The sequence below is a fragment of the Alosa pseudoharengus genome, unplaced genomic scaffold (genome assembly GCF_046254945.1).
Source record: "Alosa pseudoharengus isolate Yale_2024_CS ecotype anadromous, Long Island Sound unplaced genomic scaffold, YU_APseudo_1.1 YU_APseudo_1.1_scf_22, whole genome shotgun sequence".
Classification (NCBI taxonomy): domain Eukaryota; kingdom Metazoa; phylum Chordata; class Actinopteri; order Clupeiformes; family Clupeidae; genus Alosa; species Alosa pseudoharengus.
In genome coordinates, this window is record NW_027468680.1 from 26,754,306 (window position 1) to 26,776,208 (window position 21,903).

General features: G+C 40.7%; 2 protein-coding genes across 3 annotated transcripts; one reads left to right on the forward strand and one right to left on the reverse strand.

Annotated features, from left to right (window-relative positions):
- The first annotated feature begins 2,005 nt into the window (after positions 1 to 2,005).
- LOC143139006 (peptidase M20 domain-containing protein 2-like) lies at positions 2,006 to 6,172 on the forward strand. Of its 2 annotated transcripts, none has more exons than XM_076299533.1 (7): positions 2,006 to 2,554; positions 2,792 to 2,940; positions 3,026 to 3,168; positions 3,465 to 3,619; positions 3,724 to 3,850; positions 4,140 to 4,247; positions 4,562 to 6,172. In XM_076299533.1, the coding sequence occupies exons 1-7, from the start codon at positions 2,141 to 2,143 to the stop codon at positions 4,696 to 4,698; spliced, it is 1,233 nt and encodes a 410-aa protein (XP_076155648.1). In that variant the 5' UTR covers positions 2,006 to 2,140; the 3' UTR covers positions 4,699 to 6,172. The 2 variants fall into 2 exon arrangements, with proteins under 2 accessions (XP_076155648.1, XP_076155649.1); XM_076299534.1 differs by having other exon boundaries at positions 2,006 to 2,542.
- On the reverse strand, positions 5,765 to 13,915 carry LOC143139005 (gamma-aminobutyric acid receptor subunit rho-1). Its single transcript, XM_076299532.1, has 8 exons — positions 13,882 to 13,915; positions 10,139 to 10,206; positions 9,792 to 10,015; positions 8,863 to 8,945; positions 8,615 to 8,755; positions 8,369 to 8,521; positions 6,236 to 6,432; positions 5,765 to 6,058 (listed from the first exon to the last, which is right to left on the reverse strand). Exons 1-8 carry the CDS (start codon positions 13,898 to 13,900, stop codon positions 5,765 to 5,767), a joined length of 1,179 nt encoding a protein of 392 aa, XP_076155647.1. The 5' UTR covers positions 13,901 to 13,915.
- Between the last annotated feature and the right edge of the window lie 7,988 nt (positions 13,916 to 21,903).

Genomic DNA, 21,903 nt, shown 5'->3' on the forward strand with positions numbered 1-21,903 from the left:
GCTATAAAAAATGTATTTTTTTAGGCGTGTGTCGTCGGGGGGAGGGGTTGTGTGGCCCGCCGGCCAATTTTCAAAACCCAATGTGGCCCTTGAGCCAAAAAGTTTGCCCACCCCTGTCCTAGGCCCTATAGTTCTCAAGATATTCACAGAGAACTGTGTCTGCCCTACCCTCGTTTTGGGGGGTCCAGTCCAGTGGGGGGGCTACAGATCAAAACGAAAAATGACGGTTCCATGCTATCCATGTGGGGGTACATGCCCACCAAGTTTTGTGTACCCCGGTCTTTCAGTGTCCCGGGAATCATTGACGGAAATTTGGGCATGCGAAAAAGAAAATAAATAAATAAATAAATAAATAAATAAATAATCTGACTAAACCTATTTTGTAAACCTTATTTGTAGCCTATGTGGTCGTACTCCTCACGTTATCTGTCATTGACTTGGGCTACAGTGTAAAACTTTATCAGGTGACCAGTCGGCTAAAAATGCTTAGTTGTTTGATGCTGTATGAGACATTTTACTGCACAACAAAATTATTAGACGTTGGGCTTAGAGGGCAAACTGTACGATTTTACTTGATCTGTAAGACAATAAAGAGACCAAACAGTACGAGAAGGAGTTATAGTGGGCTACTGACTGTTGTCATTACATGAATGCAGATGCAGATGGGCATTTTTCACAGGTAATGGGGAACTTCCCGTTTCTTATGTCACAAATAAATGTGTTAATACATGTTGCCTAACAAACCATATACAACAGAAAACGTTCTTCTTAACACATACATTTGCAAAATGTATGTGGTCGTCACGTTATCTGTCATTGATTTGGGCTACAGCGTAAAACTTTATCTAGCTTCATCTAACTAGTTTATCAGGTGACCAGTCGGCAAAAATCCTTGTTTGGTGCTGAATGAGACATTTTACTGCACAACAAAATTATTACATGTTGGGCTTAGAGGGCAAACTGTAAGATTTTGCTTGATCTGTATGTTACCTGGCTGATGGGGCACGGGAGAAGCAGCCTGTCAGCGACCATGCCTGCTATCTGAAGACGCTTACTGAACTGCTATGGTGCTGCGTATCTGGCGTGCCCTGCGCGCGATCGCACGAGTTCACGTGACAAAGGAAGAGAGATAGGCTGGTCGGGTGTGCGCAAGGAGGTGGCTCATTTCGGGGCATTGTTTCAGTCGTTTTTAATGGCTCAGGTTTTCAAAAGATCATTTCAAAACCGACCTCAGTAAAATCTTAATAATATTAATAATTAAAAAAAAAAAAAAGCAAGTTTCAAAAGGGCATTTTCGTTGATAAAGGGCAAACTTCCTAGTGCTTTAGCACCACCTAGTGTCTATGTATGCACGCCTATGCTGTATAGTGCTGTCTTGAGCATTTTCAGGTCGCCGAGTTATGACCTTTTTTGCATGGGAAAACACTGAGAGCATAAATTGTCGTAATGAAAACATGACAAAGCCATTTGACTATCTTGTTCATAAACGATGGTGTCAAGACTTCTCATTTTGATGACACTGGCAGTTTCATTGATATAAATACTTGCTTTTGAGGAATGGGCTATCCATTTTGAGCAAGTGACATGCTTTTGCAGGTTATCCACTAGGTTTTGCAGTTTGCACTAATTGTTTTGAGAAAAGCACAACTGCTGTGCAAATGTTAGTAGTGATGTGAGAAAAGCACCAAAGCGACTGAGAAAAACTGTAACAATATGTTATAGCCTACATAATCATGATTGAGGAGTAAAAGTGTCCTTAACTAGCTAATAAGATTAAAATTGAGTGTTCATATCACAGATACACTATTTAGGCTCCAAAACTACAAAGATAAACCATGCTTCGATCTCACAGATGGAATCAGTCAGGTTGAATTCTTATATAACTCCTAAACAACAGATGTCGCCAAAATAACCAGACGGCTTTAAAATGCCTATAGTAAATAACGATAGCCTACCCTATGCCAAAGAAGAAGACGAAGAGACGTTTCAATTGGCTAGAGCTAAAGAACATGTAAACATTTAACAAAACAAAATGCTGAGGTTGCATTTAGAGACCGCAAAGTTATGAAGTTATAGGCTATAGCCTACCCTAAAGTAATAGTGCTATCCATTGGGCAGCTGGTGCCAAATCGTTGGTGGCATGTCGTCTCTTGGCAATAACGTTGCGCAAAAATTGAAACAGGACATTGTCAGCATTGTGGACGAGGCAAAATTCAAACTGCAAACTCTAAGTCATGAGATATGGAGCTGTCCAGAACTCGCATACCAGGAGAAACAGTCGCATGATATGCTCATACGGTTTTTTTCAAATGAGTCTGGATGGATTGTTGAAAGTCATTTCATTTTAGAAACAGCATTCCGAGCATCGTCGGGCCCATTCGGTGGAAAAGAAGGCGATCCAGTTGTAAATGTTGGATTTTTGTGTGAATATGACGCATTGCCAAGCATTGGTCACGCCTGCGGACACAACCTGATAGCAGAGGTCGGAGCTGCTGCAGCTCTGGGGCTAAAAAGTTCACTTGAGCGTGAGCCCAACTGTCCAGTGCGTGTAACGGTATGGCAGTGCTGCCCTTTTTATTTTTAGAGGAAGAAAAGTCAGTTAGTCACTTTTATAATAGTAGCCTAAATGAATCCATCGACATAGGCCTACTCTTATGGGATGATGGAGCCACGAAATTGAAATGAAAATTCCTGATTCTGAATTTCATGTGTGTAGTCATGATATTGTGCACGTGTGTGTCAGAGACCATATGTATGGGTATGAGTTTGCAGTATGCTGTCTGTGTGATAGGTTACTGTACTTGGTACCCCAGCTGAGGAGGATGGAGGGGGTAAGGTGGACCTGATCCTGGCTGGTGCTTTCAAAGACATGGATGTTGTCTTCATGGCCCATCCCGCTCAGGAAGATTCATCATTTAGCCCATGCATCGCTATCACAGAGTGAGAAAGGCTAGCTCTTTACATCGCAATAGTCAAAGGATTTGTGATGCACTGTAATCATAATTAGATGCTGTGTAATTTTTAGCTGCACGGTGAAGTACCACGGCAAAGCCTCCCATGCGGCCGCCTACCCTTGGGAAGGGATTAACGCGCTGGATGCTGCTGTGCTGGCGTATAACAACCTTGCTGTGCTGAGGCAGCAGCTCAAGCCCGAATGGAGACTTCATGGTAAGCAGTTATCCTCTGTCCATTTCCTTTCACTTCTTATTCATTAAGTTTAGTCTTGTAGTAAATAAAGTGCTGAAATCACACCTTTTTATCTTGGATCACATTGTTGGAAGACAAGGGAATTAAAATAGTCAGTGATGGGGATTAATATAGTCAGTGATGAGGTGATGGATAATTAAATGACGTAATTTGCATAACTCAGCAGCTCCTTATGTAATGCATCATTAAAATATTGTAAAGGACACTCATCTTGAAAATGATTTCATCCTTTCAGCATGTATTTCTCTCCTGTGTAGGTATCATCAAACATGGTGGAGAGAAGCCTAACATCATCCCAGACTACACTGAGCTTGAGTTTTATCTGCGCACTCCCTTGTACAAAGATCTCTCTGAGCTCAAAGTCAAAGCAGAGGCTTGCTTCAGATCTGCCGCCCTGGCCACTGGTTGCCAAGTAAGCTGACAACTAGAAAGAGTACAGGTATATTTTGCAAGATGGCATTCACTGAAATGTGCAACAGCGTGCCTCTTAATATCTGTTTAATGATTTTTTTGCAGGTAGAAATAACTTACCCAAATCATGCATATTCAAATATTCTTCAAAACACTACACTGGAAAACCTCTACAAAGAAAATGGAAAGGCTCTTGGAATGGAGTTTAAGGAAGTCTCAAACCATTTTGCAGGTAAGAAATGTTAAAATGTTTGCCTTAAAAACCAATCACTGTATTAAAGGAACCAACACTGTTTATAATGTGCATATATTGTCCATTAAGTTACACACAATTTATACAAACTGGTTTACAGTTTATTAATTACAACATATTCAAGTATTTTATCTACATGAAATGTACACAACATTATTTTCTTCTTATGTTTCCATGTACCTGTCTTTGATATTAAGCAGAATCCTAGAATACTTTGAAAGTATTTCAGTAACATCGCAATTTCTAAAGTAGATAACATTTTTGATAGGGTCCACCGACTTTGGAAACGTGTCTTTTGTGGTCCCTGGAATACACCCCTTCTTTTACATTGGATCCCAGGCTCTAAATCACACTGCACAGTACACAGAAGCTGCAGGTAATTCCGAGCCACAGTTATGTTATGGCAAGAGTGACAGTAAACAGACAGAGCTGGATATGTTACATTTATATATTTAGGACTAGCAGTTTAAATTGTGTTTATGTTAAATTGATTAGTCAATTAATGTTAATATAGGCCATGCATTTTTATGCCAAATGGCCAAACTTGTTACCAGCTGTTGACATCGTAACACAATCATCAATATAATAATAATAATAATAATAATAATAATGATAATAATATGTTGTGATGAATTTTGATTAATCACAAATCTTCTGACAAGAAATAATGAACTACCCAAAATGTCTCAGGTGCAGAGAAGGCCCAAATGTACACCCTTCGCACAGCCAAAGCATTGGCCATGACAGCTGTTGATGTCCTCTTTGGGCCAGACCTGCTTCAGAGGGTGAAGGAGGAGTTTGCCCAGGCCAAGCTGAAGCAGGAGTGAAGACATATTAGGTAAAGATGAGGTAAATCTTCATCTCAGACAAACCTCTCCACTCGTCCATCCTCCAATGCTTTGATAAAAACGTACTGTATTGAAATGCTCAATTTAAATGATGACAAAGGCCATGGATGCATTTTAAAGGCATAATTATAGGTTTTTCATCACATCAAAACATCACAACAGCTTTCCGAAAACGCTATATTTATTGACTACTTCTACTCTGCATAAAAAGCTTTTCAAGTGTAAAAATGCTTACCATGTTATTTTATGGATAATTGTCTGTCCATAACCACTATACATACTGATGTCTCAAACATCATTAGTGTACTGAGTAGTTGTTGGTGTATGAAAATACAAGTACATGTTGCACACAATTAAGTTTTTAAGACAATTAATTTATGGTACTAGACTGAAACATAAAATGTCTACCTGGTTTCATCAGAATGAATGAAGTGACTATCTTAACAAGTGGTTTACACAACAGAACACTTTGTCATGTATTGTATCCTGCTTCAGCATTCAAAAAATGAACATCCCCATCACAGTCTGTCAATGGCACCATTACATTAAGCCAATTCAGGTTTACTTTGCAGCCGGTTAAACAAAGTGCATTATGCACAAATGACACCACAGGTTATTTTGAAACCTGAGTTGTCGTTTTTGCGTCCCACAAGCATTATACATGGATCCAGGTCCTTTATTTCTACTGACATTATATATACATAAAATAGTAAAGGTACTCCTTGAATTTAGAGAAAAAAAATAGTACAGAAAATGTGCTGTTCAAGAAGGTTTGTAATCTCTGAAGAACAGTATAGTACATTTGTAAATGTCTTCTTTTGAAATGAATAAAGAAGGCAATATATAGTAGTATTCGTCTTCAGCTGGACAGTGCTAAACGTCTTTCAAAAGTATCCAATTTTCTGGAGAGGCAAAAAAAGGATGACGTTAAGAGACTTCCCTCTGTCTTGAAGGACACAGTGTTGTTCAAAATCACGTTGTGCTCCACAGACAGCATATTTATGCACAGGACCAGGGTCCACCCCTTCCCTGGCAGAACAAATATTTACGAGTATATGGACCAGTAGATGATGTTGAAGAGGGTGTAGGCACCAGGAAAGACCACCCTTGAGTACTTGTCTATGGCATGCGTGTCGATCCAGATGTTAATGTAGTTCCTGGAACTCTTCACCTGGCTGGTGGTCTGATTGTCCCCCAGAGTGAACTGGGCTAAAATCCTCTCCTGGCGCCCGCCATTCTCAGGCATCCCGTAGGTCCCAGTGTTGTTTGGGTCCACATCACTGTAGCTCGGGTTCATCATCATGTCATCCGGGTTTGCTATGCCACACGTACAGGGTAGCTGTAAAGCAATGCAAAATACACACTGGTTTCTGTGATCCGTGAATGCATATTTTATGGCAAAATAAATGTGGTTATGTGCAATTTCTGTGATTTTGTTCATGTGAACAAACAAGCGGGGGGGGGGGGTAAGCTGGCACTGTGTACAAAAAACACTATAAACACTGTTAAATCTCACCCGATCTCTGAGTTTTCTCTCTCTCCGTTCTTGTACGGTGGATAGGTAATTCACAGCTGCGTACTCTATCACAGAAAGGAAGACGAATACAAAGCTGACCCATAGGTAAATGTCCACTGCTTTGATGTAGGAGACTCGAGGCATGGAGGCGTTGACACCAGTGATGATGGTCGACATGGTTAGCACAGTCGTTATTCCTGAGAGAAACAGCATGCATATAATGTAGAAACTAGGAAGTGAGCACAACTTTGATATTTGAGTATCATGTAGCATTCACTGCTGTTCATTAATAGTAAACTGAGGTAAATCTGAATGTCTTATGTGGATTTTGATCAAAACTAAATATAACAGCTAGATTTGTTTTACATACAGTAGCCTACCCTCCAGAATTATTGGTACCTCTGCTAAAGTTGACAAAAAATAAAAATAGCCCCGCCACCATAATTCTCATTAGGCCTGGGGTTCTTTTCAGTATAGACTTTCTTCTATGTACGGCAAACACACCTAACGTGTTTCTTGCCAAAGAGCGCAATTTTCATTTAATCTGACAATAGACCACACTTCCAGACAAAATCACTGTACTATTCAGTAACTTGTGCCGCTTACATTGGTAATTAAATGACTGATCAGGCTTTTATCTGGCATGCCCTCTAAATAATCTATTAGCAGTGAGGTCACTTTTGAAGATTTTTTGGGGGACTTGGTCACTCCAAGTTGATACCTTTTTCTGTAACTCTCCCACAGTGGTTGTTTGTTATGGATTTCCCCCCTATCTTACCATCCTCCATACTGTACGTGGGGGCAAGATAACCATGGGTCTTTGTCCAAGCATGTTGGTCGCATTTCCAGTTGATTAGATCATTTTAATCATTGTTTTAACTGTAAATATAGGCATTTTCAACAAAGTACCTAGTTTTTATAAACATCCCCTGACTTACAAATGTCAACACACATTCTTTTTATTTAAATTTAGTGTATTCTCTTGTCTTTCAGATGTTGAAAAATGACTAGAGGATTTAGCCTGTGTCACTTTATTTTCATACCTTAGTGACGAAGAACGTCAGGAACTACTGATTAACTTAAATAAGTTGAAATTAGATTGGAAAATGCTTCTGTTAGGTTTTGTATATAACCTAGATTTTTTTAGGGATGCCAATAATAGTGAGCAACGTGTTTTTGTTAAAAATATTTATTTCTTTATGAGATTTTCCTTTTTTTTCAGAATAAATTTGCTTCCCTTCAAGGGTTGATTTTCCCTCATTGTTTTCATTGTGAGAGTACAATAAATCACCAAAAGATTATTTTTAAACGGGTTTTTAGTCAACTTTACCAAAGGTGCCAATAATTCTGGAGGGTACTGTAACGATCCTGGCATCCTGGTATAGAGGACCCTAAAAATAGTTCAGTAAACTTAAACCTGTTATATTCACATTTTCATTTTTAGCTTGTGCCATAGTTGAACTATGTATACTGTAGACACAGGACACAGGCTGCATAAAAGAAGGTTAAATGGTCTGGTGATTTGAGCACAGCAGTGAAGCAGAACTAAGAACTAAATATAGGCTACCTCTTGAGCTATTGCATAGATTTGCTACACCACCGTGCAACAGCCTACGCATTCAATTTTCAACAAAGAATTACATATGTCTACTCCAGGTTTGTGGTTTCAGGTTGGTTAAGAACTTCTGTCATCAAGTGACCATGACATCTGCAAGGTATACAAATCAATCCACTGGGCTCATCACTCTTTCCTATTATCACCTTGGTCTTGAAACATTTTTGAATTAGTATATTACCTTAATCATCTGAGACAAGTGCAGCCCATCTGAACTCACAGTTTTTTGTTCTCCTCAGCTGTGTCTCAGGTGAATTGGCTAGCCTACGTTTTCTGGATTTGGATTTCTCCCCTTAGTTACATGTGCAGTAGTTATCTACTGTAGTTGACTATTGTCCAACATGTGAATTATCCCCATTTGTGTTCCAATTGTCTGGAATCTTTGACTCTCTTTAAAGTGTTGAATATTCTGTCATCACACAAACACAACCTATAAGTTTAGGCTTTTCCTATACATAGCATCCGAGTATTTTGAATTGTTCACATTGGATGTTAGGATGTGCTCAGGACCATCCTACCTAGAGGTACCCTGGCAGGCACAGCTCTGCGATCGATCCAGAAGGACACCCAGGACAGCATGACCATCAGTGTTGCAGGAAAATAAGTCTGAAGCAGGAAGAAGAAGATGTGCCGTCGCAGGGTGAAATGGATGTAGAGACGATTATACCAGCCTGGGAAGGACAAGGGAAGAGTAAGGAACTGTGCAGGACTCTCAGGCCCACTAGATACCAAGACTTCCTGATATTCTAGAACTTGCCGGTCACCTGTGCTGCTGTAGAAGGCTAGCTTTGTGGTGGTGTGGAACTTCTGGATAAGGAACTGGGACAGAGAGATGCGGTCATCTGTGTTCAGAGAGTCGTTGCCCTTCTTCCAGTAGAGCATGAGGTCATCATCAGTGTACGCGTCTGAAAAGAGAGAATGGAAAGCATTGAATTTCAAAGAAAAGCCATCTTGAAATATTGTAGAGAATGTTATGAATGGATAAGATGATTTAAGGGATGCTTGTCCTCACAGCTTTCGATCTCCAGTGAGCATGTTTGTGTGTCCAGAGGGAAACGACTCAGGTCCATGTTGCACATAGCAGTTACTGTGACCCTAAAAGAAAAACAAAACAACATTGTTGCGAATGACAGCCTTTCACAGTGATCCTGGTTTTGACTGGTTGAAAAGAAATGTGTAGTTCCATGTGATGTGAGAAGAAATCCCTTGCATTTTTAAGTTGACATCCCAATGAAACACACCTTTAGCTAGCATAGCCAACGGATTTCCTTAAAAGCAGCGCATAAGCTGTCTGCTGTGTGCCCTATAATCATATTCACGCTGTGAGCGAAACGTTAACTTTCTGCGTTTATGAAATGTTTTTGGTTTGCTACAGCTTCTGTGCTCTTGACATTTGTTACAGTGTGTGACATTTGGACTGCGGTGTCCCCTCTAGCCATCAGCTGTGTGATTTATTTCATTTAATCCTTCTGCTGAACAACATTGGCAGGAGATGACATATTTTGCTGTTTCTGTTGATCACAACATGATTTAGCCCATCTACCCTGTTTACAGGCGACATGGCACAGTTAGAGAAATGAATCCAATCCCACTTTTTACCAGAAAGTTGTTTGCGTGTGTGTATCTAAACATGAAGACAACAGCAGTCAGGCGACTGCAGACCTTTGCCCCTATATTAGGATGGCAAAGTGAAAAGAAATCCTGCTTCTGAATCCTAATCTTCTTCATCAACATCTAAAGTGAATCAGACCCTGTACTTTTACATGAGTGAATCCATACTCCAGCTGATTCTTGAATTTCCCATTGAATCAATAAAGTATATCTATCTATCTATCTATACAAAGATGGACAGACAGACTGACTTTTCTCTGTCCACCTTCTGCACATTGTTGGGGGCGAGGGTAATCATGGTGTACCATAGGACTGGTCAGGGATATTCACCTCAGGCTGTAGAGGACATTGCCATCAGGATACACCCGAAGCATGACATTATCTGTGGTGGTGTCATGGATGAAGGATCTCTTTGAGTGGACGAAGAACATATCCGGCACCCAGATCTTCTTAACCAACCTGCTGTCAAAGGTCAAACTCTGGTTGTTGGTGCTGGGGAAAGACAGGCGTTCGTCCTTCCAGTAGTGCCTTATATAGAGGGTCATGGTGAAGTCCTGATGGAGAGTTAGATTGAAGGGAAAAGATGGTATGAGTCGGATAGCTGGCAAGAAACTTTTTTCTGGGGATTTAGCATTTAGGTGTTTTTCTGATGGAAGTTAAAGTGTCATGGTACTTACCATATCAACTTCAGATATGGTGTCAAGGCTTTCAACCTGTACATCAACACCTACTGGAATAGGAGGTCCTAGCACAAGAGAAACAAGTAGCCTAATATAGAATACAAATAGAAAACAAATCTCCTAAAATGCTACAATGTCAGTAGCAATAGCGAAGAGATAAAAATATCTAGCAGAAATAATAATAATAATGTTAATTTAAAAACAAAAAACAAAACATACATTCTAACTTGAGGATTAACACGGTTGGTCATTGTCATATGTATATTTTCATATGCACATATACCCAGCTTTATGTCCATTGTATTTGATTCTGGAAGTTTCAGGGAAGCGGCTGGATTTGCAGTTGCTCCTGCCACAGGATTTCTGTCCTATTTTTGCCAGCACGCTTCAGCGTCTTTCGTCGGACGTAAATACAATTAGGTCACAATGGATCAAAGTTGTGGTTGCGTCTGACATCTGGATTCTCTCCAGTTTTATTTTTTGCTAAGCATCCTTTTTTTTGTTGGCAGGAGTGGGCATTGGAAATGAAGGCAAAAGAAGCCCAAAAGGGTCATTCTCGGTGTCATGTTTTCTGCAGATTAGACTCTCAGACTGATATTATTTATTTAGCGTTGTCTCTGAGCAACACACAGAAAGTGTTCCTTTTTTTCCAGGAAGAAAAGCTCAAGCCCATAATTTTCTTTGTGTGAAGGGCTCAGCACACGTACTAAAGTAAACAAGGCTTGCTGGTTTTTTTGTGTGTGTATTGGCATATAGCACAAATTCCATTTCTGAATATTTTTGTGTACATATTAATATATTAATACCATGTCCAACAACCTGCTTGCCATTTTGTTTTCATCATGCTTTCAGAACTGAACATATTTGTCACATGTTATCCGTACATTTCAAATGCGCTGCACACAACGCATCTGGAGTCTGTGCGAACACACAGGATCATGAGGGGCTGTATTCTAATCCTCGGCTTTGTAAAGCCCCGGCCAGCAGACCTCTACTGCATTATCATGAAACCAGCAAACAAATCGAGAACGCTCTGCTCGCCCAGAGCACGTTCCAACGGCATGAGGAACATTTGTGTCATTAAATGTTCCTGGGAGTTAAATCTAGTGACACTAGTGACCCTTCGGTCACTCTTAGGGCAGTGCCAGTGTTCTTTTTTGCTTTATCCTCCTGACCACTTGCTGCATCTGTTTATCCCTCTACCTCTCCCGTCTATTGTCTGTCTATCCATTCTTTACATTCATCCATCCATCATGTCATAATTCCACTCATCCATGATGAATGATGTGGTGGTGAAATTAAAATGATGCTGACCTTCCATCAAGAGAATAAGACCCCAAAGGTTTTATATGTGTAATACGCAATTGTTCATGTCAGTATACTGCCATTCCTATTGGTTTCTGTTTGCTCATTCATTTGACATTATGTTCTGTCCTCTTCTATGTCTCATTACTGTCTCATAGGACAACATCATCAGGATGGAAAAACTTTTACACGATGTTAACATGTCCACAAAACGTTAACAGCATAATAATTAAACAATATTTGTTAATTACTCCAATATGTATTACGAAATTCACTTATTCTTTCAAATTAATTTATTTCTATACATATTTTTCCTCTCCCGCCCACACACACATTTTCACTGTCATCACTCACATACATCATACATACAGTACTCTGCTTGCAATAGTAAGTCCCTGCCCCCCCCCCCTTACATACACAGCACATTATTTCATCAGGAAGCTTCTCCAACACACATCCCCAACATACTTACAGCACACTGCCCACACACACACTACACACACACACACACACACAGTCACTGCTCCACTCCCCTCCCGCCCACACACACATCTTCACTGTCATCACTCACATACATCATACATACAGTACTCTGCTTGCAATAGTAAGTCCCTGCCCCCCCCCCCCCCCCCCCCCCCCTACATACACAGCACATTATTTCATCAGGAAGCTTCTCCAACACACATATTGCACACTGCCCTCTCCCCACATACACAGCACACTATCCCATCTCCCCTGTCATCCCCCCAACACACACACCAAGACCCCTGGCAGTTGGGTTAGCCCCTTGAGCCGTGGATCTGCCCAAGGTTTCTTCCTTGGTAAGGGAGTTTTTCCTTGCCCCTGTTGCTCTTGGGTGCTCCTTGTTGGTGCCCCCCACCCAATCCCAATCCTCCCCCACCTTTTTTATGCAGCCCTTGCCACTTAGTCTACTAAACCCCTCTTCTACTGCACTTTTTACCCCCCCCCCCATTAATGCACAAATAGGCTGACACCAGACATAATTTCACTGCATTTCTTACTTCCAGTAACTATATGCATGTGACAATAAACTTCCTTGTATCCTTGTAATTGGGGGAATTTGTTGCATAAGAGTGTTAGAGATTATTACTTTTGGAATGGGCCACATCTGTAGCAATAAGTATTTGAAAGGCATCAAGTGAATGCATAGAACCAAATAGACCCACACTGCCTGACAGATATTAGACGACAGGTTTGAGGAGACAACTTGTACATCTCATTTTTCTTTCTGTTTGATAATTGTAGGACACCTGAGTTGTTGCTCAGTTTGGAATGTTATTAGGTTAACATTGCATAACATCATTATGACCATACAGTTAAAGCAGTCAGTAAATTATTTGTAGGCATTATTTACTGCTGTCTGCAATTATAATCTCGGTTGCCATACATCTGTGTAGGTCAGTAACTAAAGTAAGTTGCTTTCCCTTCCCTTCCCCTCCTTGGGTAGCATTACCACACTTTTATGGATCTTCTCTCATCTCAAATCTCAAATTGACTGAACAAGTGTAGTTTGATTTAACTCTGAATTTCCTTCCAATTTGAAACTCATTCAGTGCCCACAAGCATCACAAATTGTTTTTATTAGACATACAACACCAAAGAGCTGGAGAATCAATTTTGCAAAGCCCAGCCAGCCAACCTAATTTTGTTTATAAAGTTTTAAATGCTAGACTGGTGGTTAGCCATATTATTACCAACAATATTAGGATTTCCCATCCATAGGCAAGACACAACCCCCCTTTATGCAACTTCAAAGCAAAGAGGACCAGTTTGGTTGTGTAATTGTAAATACGATCATAGTTTAGGTGTCCATGTTGACACATAGCCAAAGGCAAGGTGTTTTTGTAGGCTGCTTGCTGTTGTTCACAAGCCATATTTTGAGTTCTTCAGTGACAGGGTATTTAGACCGGGCAGATACGGGACTGAACAGATATACTAATATGTCCTGATAGATGCACTTCTAACAACACAACACACCTAACTTGCACTTACCATTCACTTCTCTTTCTTCTCTCCTCTACCTCCTTCTAGCACCTTCTCATTCAACTTTGACTACTTCTTAAACCTTCTGCACTCTCATCCTCTGGTAATAGTATTGATTAATGTAGTGTTAATTGCTACCTATGGGCTCTGCATTGTAACTTGAATGTTATTTCTCATTTTTGCTGCTTTGGATAACAATGTCTGTTAAATGAATAAATGTAAACAGAAACAACTTGGCAGTGAAGTATTTCAAATCAACAACACATGGTTAGATCACACAATCTATAGATTGATGGAATAATTGGGCACGGTAGAAATTGCACGTTGCAGTTGCATGCATGTTGCATTATTATTATTATTCTGTGCAGTAGCTGCATTGCATATGCCAGTGTGATACCTGTCACAGAAATATTACAGTAATGTGACATTACCTCCAAATGCTGGTCGCATAGTGAAGTCATGGTCGTCTATTCTTAACAGTTGTTCCGACTTTGTCACAGGTGATTTTGTCATATCTGGACTCCTTCTGAAGATTGGGCTGACAAATAAAAAGAACAATTTAAAAAAAAAAATCTTGAATAGATCATTTGATTTCATTCATGATTCAGAGAGAATGAGAATCTGACCTGCCGGGTTTGTGAGGCACTCCTTCTATTTTCGATGTCTCTCTTCTTAATCTGTAGATCAGAATCAGAGGGGAGAAAGATTACTTTTGGTAACCACCTGAGTAACTTAACACAAGTTTCCAATAGTTTTCAGACTTTTCAGCGTAAATGTAAACGTTCAAAAAATGTTTTGTCATGTTGTGTTGAGACAAACAACTTGCAGCTTCTGCCTCCACAGTCTCTCCTTAAGGCAAATACATAATATGAACGGAAATAGAATTATCATTCAATTTTTTTACATATGTTGACTGACAGTAAATCTAATGCTTGAATATTGTGTTCCTACTCGTAATATTTGGTTGGTCTTTTGAGTTAATTTGAGCAGTATGGATTTCATCCTCTTGGATGCTTGTGTGTATATGATATTATATGTCTAAAGGCAGCCAATGATTATTCTTTAGGCTTATATTCAAATGCCACATAGCAGACCTGTTGAACATGAAGCTTTTCATCCTACTCCATTTGAATCTATATCAGCCAACATTTTAGGCCGATTAAGTTTTTTCCCCTCTCATCAGGATATTTTAGGCCGATTAGTTTTAATTTTTTATCTTCATGTGTTGGTCATACATATATGACAGATGTTCTCACAGAAATGTGACATTGCCCATTTTTTGGTGACCATAATGGGTTTTGTAAAGGCCCCTTAGAAATGGCCATTATTGTGAGCCATCCTTCATTCTTCCAGAGGCATTTTGGTCCCATGCAAGAGGCAATGCTAGTGGGCTTGTCTTTTGTTAGCGAGTGCTAAGTAGGTCACCGTAGATGAATTTGAAAACCCAAAATGGATTAATGTTGGCACAAACGAGTGAGAGCACGCGTTGACTCGCGGGCACACTGCGTGGTCACTGTGGCACAAAGTGACATTTGATATTATCTACCCTGACAATGGCGGGGCGCTAGGCCAGAGTGGGCTTGATGGCTGCTACTCCTCTCTGTCCTCCCCAGCAGCTGGTTGCTAATCCGCTTGGCAGAAAGGTCTTTTCAATCCTTTTCCCTGGCCCAGAGAACAGACTGTCTGTCTGCCTGAATCCCTGTGTTTCCTTCACGTTCCACGCCACTGCGAAACGCCACAGGTCACGGTCACGTGACCTGTGATGGTATTTGACGCTCTGCAATGTTTTGCGTCGAGCGTTGGCATCTAGGCGGACAGACTGGGCTGCATAGGTTTCAAAGTCAGGGAAGGCCAACAGTTTATTATTGTTTTGGCTATACTCCATTGTTTATGCCATTGCTGCCAGAATCCCAGCTGAATGTAGAACATTATACCCTCAGTCACCTATTCTGTTAAGTTAACAGTGGGAAAACCCTTTACATTGGGGAACATCAACTGCTTGGACAGGCCTCCTGGACATGTCAGCAAGGTTCACTCGTGTTTGGTTTTTAGTTCTGTCTACTCTAAAACTACGTCACATTCCCCATTACATGTACCATATGCTGTCTCATCACTACATCTTAGCAGGATTATGTGAGAGGAGCCATTAGGGCACATTAAGAAACCATGAGTCGCTCAGCGTTGGCACCGGTATCAATTGTATCATGTAATTTGAGTGTGGGGGATTTTGGAGTCTGGTAATGAGTTTTGGCCTAAATGGCAGCATGTTGATACTATTAAAAAGGAATATGAGAGCAGTCATGACTGATCTGGTTTGGCACAGAGAAGTAGTTCAGTGGTTGTTATATGACTGTCTGACATGTTGACTTATAATGCCTGTGAAATTGAGAATAGTTTTGTTAGGTTTTTACCTCTGGTTTTGAGTCTGTTAAAATATCTCTTCAGCCTGTTTCTTTTTCGAGGAACTAATATGTAGTGCCAGTGTATTCTCTTATGAATTTGCAGCTCACCCAGATCAAAGCAACATCTGTATGCCGCTCTGGAACTAAAGTAGGTCTCTATTTGTATGCACAAAAGGATTTCCTTTACATATTACGGTTCTCTGTTATGCCCTAAGAGAATCCACAGTAATGGGACAGGGTTCACCTCGTAACCTCTATGTACAGCAGATGAGCTCTGCACAGCTCATCACAGTAGGACAAATCAAGCTCACAATGCCAAATCAGTTTGAATATTTTCGGACGTGACAACCATTGACTCGGCTAACTGGAACATTAAAACTGGAAGTTCACTTTATTTCTGGGAGCTACACGTTTTTTGAAAAAGATTACTGTTTACAAAAAACAACCTCAAATGACTCTTGTTTGCAACAGAACCAGGTCAACACAGTGTAAGCCTCCTCACAAGCAACTTTTGTGTATGTCCTGTCCAAGTGTGGTGCCTAGGCAACAAGATGGTCACTCTACCTGCTTTGTCTGAAGGTGTCCGGCTTATGGCCCATGTGACGCGCGGTGACTCCCAGCAGACACACACAGATCAGCACAAGGACGGCCTCCATCTGCATGATGCCCCTACCCCACACGGAGTGTCAAAAGAGACACCAAAAAAAAGCACACGCTCTCAAGCACACACAAGACAGAAGAAGAAAAAAAAGAGTCCTCAGAGTCCGAATCCACAGGGCGCACCGGCGAAAACAGCTCCCAGGTCCAGAGACATTCTCTTCAGCTGCGCTGCACTACATCCAGCCTGAGCGGCATCTCTCTCTCACTCTCTCTTCACCTCTCTCTCTCTCTCTCATTCTCTCTCTCTCTCTCTCTCTCACTCAGTCGCCACGCTCTGTAAACATCCCTCAGTGGTTAATCTCCACGGTGGGGGGAGAGGGGGAAAAAAAAGCAATTTTGACTAAACCCGCAAATCCCCCGGCGTCAGATGGCACAGATTTGATCCCTCCAGTGGTGAATGTGCAGCGTTCCACGGCAGCAACAGCAGCAGTAGCATCAGCAGTGGCGGTGGCGGCGGCAGCAGCAGTACCGCCCCGCACCAATCCCCGTAATGACACAGCTGGGATGCCTTCAGCCTCTGGAGGTCAGGCCTGGAGATTCCACGGAGACAGTCATATTGTCGTGACCGGAGGCCGTGCAGCCTGATCCTCTCGGGCAGCCGTGCTCATCTGCGAGAAGTCTCTGAGAAGACAACGCCCCTGGAAACCCCCACCCTCACTCCTTTCTTTTTTTCCTTAGCCATCTGTATCTTGACGTTTTGCAAGGACAGTTTGATTTACCAAGCAATGTGTCTACATATCAAAGAAATGAGCGGTTCATACTGTAACATTAGAAAGGATTTTTTTCTTGGTTGAGACAGACAAGAGCTATGAAAAACTTAAAAATCTGATGACATTTTCCATTGGCCCCATTGTTTTTCCAGGCTAAACAGTTGGATTATGAGATCATGAAATTGGGTTAGTTCCACGTGAGTCAATTTTAAAATTGGTGTAAGTAACGCACGGCATTGTTGATGTTTGATATTTTTGGCATATTTTGGATTTCCGCCTCTGATGACCTATTTATAGTGAAGGGATAGAGGTAGTTGGGAATGTTTATCACTGACTCATGGGTCATGTGTCATCATCACGCACAGAGGTACATGGGAACACATCCTCTGAATAGTAATGGGGATGTACTGAATAAAAGCTGCTTAATTACTGGCACTCAAACACTTTATGTTGTCTCTGGAAGCTTTTTAAAATTATTTTCTTCATATTCGTTTTTATAGAGATCATAGAGAGCCCTCACTCTCTTGTTGCTGTCATGCCAAATACCATATATAAACATCTCACATGCAGTGGGTAATCAGTTAGAACAGTGTTTCTCAAAGTGTGGTTTAGGGACCACTGGTGGTCCACCAGCTATCCCGAGTGGTCAGCGAGCAGACATGGTAAAATGTAATAGATGAGTAACTGTGTCTATGTAAGATATGCCAGTTTAAATCATATGAATCCTCTGACACAATAAGCAAAGTGCAAAGACAATAAGCAAGGTGGTTCAGTGAGTAGGCCTATTGTGTAGGCTAATATATTGTTTAAGTAGGTCTAATCTTTTTTTTTTTGCTAGGTGGCCCGTGCGTTTCTTTTTCTTTGGCCACATTAAACAATAAACTCATCAAAAAAAATGTTGAGCTTCTTTTGCACTTTGTTTAATTTCCACACTGCAGTCTGAGATTACAGTCAGGTGAAACGTGAGAGCACCCCGCTTCTGTCTCTGTTTCACTTTTACTGTTCTTACACTTAACTTGCAAGCCTCTTCAAATGTAGCTGAAAGTGGCAGGACTAATAAGAAAACCAAAACCCCAGAGTTGTACATGCTGCACATTGCATGTCCATCATTTCCCTAGGCAGACATGTCTCAAGTGTACTGGATAAGAACTGACTGCACATTTAATGTAAATGGCCAAACTAAACTACTGTAGTTGCTGGATACCCCTCTGCTTCATAATCAGTTCTCTGGTGTCTTGCCTGTGTGTGCCATCTACTGGGGATTTGACAGGATGCCTCAGCTCTAAGTGAGCAATGGGAATTCTGCTGCCTTATTGACAACAGTGTGTTAGAGTCATGTTTGTGACCTTACACAGATACAGTACTAGTTTCTGCTCTTTGTGGAACAATACATATGGCATTACACACACTCCATCTGTGAACTGAACAGCTGACTTTTATATCTGATATAACAGGAACTATGCATGTTTTAATTGTGTGTGTGTGTGTGTGTGTTTCCAGCCCTTGCATCACTGTCCTAGTTGCACTCCATAGTGACCATGACGACATGGGGATGAAGTGGTGTAACCATTTGTTATTTACTTTCTTGGAAAAGTACATGATGAATACACAGGTGAGTGGTGTCATCCCATGCCATAAATCACCTTAAGGCAGTACATTTGTTTAAACTAGGTGAAGAGTCACCTTCTACCCAACCTAAAGTTTTCCAGTTGTTGAAAAGACATATCAGATCAAATCTGCTATGCATGCATCCAGCTGTTTTGTAATGGGGTAAAAAACACTATTCATACCTTAAATGTATACAGGAAATCACATGGAATAATAAGAATTGGCTTAAATCAAATTAATTAATAATTACAAATTAATTAATAATTAATAGGCTACATGTAAATGTCATAATCATTTTCTCTTGCATTTTTGCATGTATGGGTGTATACTAGATATTTCTCGAAACAGTTCTGTGTACTGTGTAGCTGACCTAAAACCATGTCATGTCATTCTAATTACACCTCAGAAACAGAAAACCCTCAACACATCCACCCATCTCATGCAATTTTACATATCACCACAGGATGGCGTACATGCCTAAGTTACACCAGAGCCGTAGACAGAAACGACTCTGGCTTACCCTGTACACTGTCTCCTGTTGCCTGCAAAAGATATCTTCCAGCTTTAGTGTATATTGCAAGACATTTTGTTCATTTATAATAGAAAGAGTTAATGAAGTCAATCACTAACGACTATCTGAACTATCTTCCCATAAACTGGTGTGGTTTTACAATCAGATCAATTCCAAATTGAGTCCTGATTGACCTGTAGATGACTTCATCCCTTCCAGCTGTCTGCTGAATTTGTTCGCTGCTTTCCGTGCACATGCTTCTTAAGCTGACTAGTCAATTATGTGTCTGGTCTGCTGTTAATTACTCGCCAGCTGAGGAGTGTCTTGCAGAGATTTGGAAAATCAATCTTTTTCATTGGACTAGGTGATGTAACCTTGCGGCCCCTCTCACGCCGTGCTAACCTACATTTAGCCCTCGCTGCTACATCAACCCAGAGAGAGCCTCATGGTTCATTTGAAAATATTCACTCTATTGTTAGTCTAGTGAACTGCCTGCAGGAATATAGGGTTCAGCTCAGTTCAAAGAAAGTTTTTTTTTCTTTGAGTGGATTTAAAATTTGAGGCCTAATAGATGTTTTCTCTCCCCCAAAATAAGCCTGGGTGCCACTTGGCAATGCTCAAGAAATTGTAATGCTTGGTTGTAACCTCGCAGCTCAAAGCAGAGGCGTTGTGAGGTAACAAAGCCCAGAGGTGTTGACTCCATCTCTCTCTCATTCATGGCAATTAGTGACACCGCAGCATTGGAATTGAGGAAGTAATGAAAATACACTTTTTTGTTGGAGAAGCTGACATGAGGACAGCATTTTCAGACTGCCAGTAGAGGTAGGAATCAACTTCTGTTAGCTGGAAAGGGGGGAGACATATGTTACTTATGATTGATCTGGTCAGGCAAGTTACGTTGTTCAGCCCCAAAACATTACACATTCACACAGTTTAAGACCATTACTAGTCCTCACAAACAATTTGATCATTATTTGCTGTATATTTACACTGCCTCATGTCTGCTTCAGCACTTCTGCAATTTTCTATGTCATTTCAGGCTAGCATTTAATCATGCATTTATACAGGCTTGCATTTAATCATGATATCCTTATGATTTTTCTCATCTAAAATATCCTATTTAATGCAAGACTGCGGGATTCCCCTTATCCATAGAAGATGCACTCTAAATCATGTGTCATCCATAGGAGATGCACTCTAAATCATGTGTCATCCATAGTGGGACACTAAATTATGTCTCATCCATAGTGGGACACTCTAAATTATGTCTCATACATAGGGGGGCACTCTAATGATAAGAGGCATGAGATTCTGCTCCAGACTTCAGCCATTTGGCAGCTGCTTGCTGGACACATGTATATTGCTCTTTGGTGACTCACTTGTGACCAGGGTCCCCAGTGGCATATATGTTCAGTAATTAAAAAAGTTGAACATTCCAGGATACCGAATATGATATGCATGCCTGCATAATTTTTAGCTCTATTCAGTGATTTGATAACCGTAAACAGCAAAGCCATCTCTCATTCTCTCAGTCAGTAGATAATGAAGTCTCTTGTTTTTTGTTTAACTGAATCTCTCACTGATGCAGTTTACCTTTCATTGTGCAATGAGACGGTAATTGGCCAGGGCAATAACCTGCGCCGCCAATCTAACAGTGTGTGGCATTTATGTAATTGACCAGAAACAGTGTTGGGGATTGGGCTATTTTATACAGGGATTGGGCCAGGTCCCATTTCCATAGTAAAAAAAATGTTTCTGCTGACATTTGTGAGATTTACCATGAAAGCAGTCTCTGGGTGTTAGATTAGCTGACTTTTTCAGGCCCATGAGATGCCATTAATAAGCCAGGCTGTGTACCTGATCTGTCACTGGCTGGTTCATTCCCCTCTGTTGTGCTCAAACTCCACCATAGGGGCTTGATTCACCGGGCTAGTGTGAGATTTGAACAGGCCTGGTGTCCATGGGTATGTGCCAACTGTGGCGTAGTTAATAGTCAGACAACATTGGACAAATGTTTCATTTAATCTAACACTCTTCTGAGGGCATCAGCTTTGCTGGCCTGTGTTGCAAATTAGTGAGATGAAGATAGTGTTCAACAAGACCATTGTATTTTTAATGCATTTTTATAGATTTTAAGATCAACAATTGAGGAATTTTCAGTAAGTTAGTGACTTTGATATGTGATGCAAGCAAGAGTCTCCCAGTTACCTTTTTCATTTGCTAATGAAATGCCGGAGTAAAACAAAAGTATTTTAAATACAAAGTGGCCCTAGGGCAATGACATTGCCCGCTGTAATTAATGTGTTTTTATTCTAATCAAATTTTCTTGACCTTTTCTTTGACGATGCCCGTCACTGTTTTTATGAGATCATAAAAGTTAACAACCTGAGCATGGATAGTTCAAAGAAAACATGCTTACATAGGACATGTTGTTTGACCCCTCTTGTGGCATTCTATAGCTTATGTAGTGCAATCATGTCATATTTCATTGTGCATTTCAGGGGCACTTTTGGTGAACAGTCTATTGATTTCTACTTTAATTTATAATCACTTACATTTCAT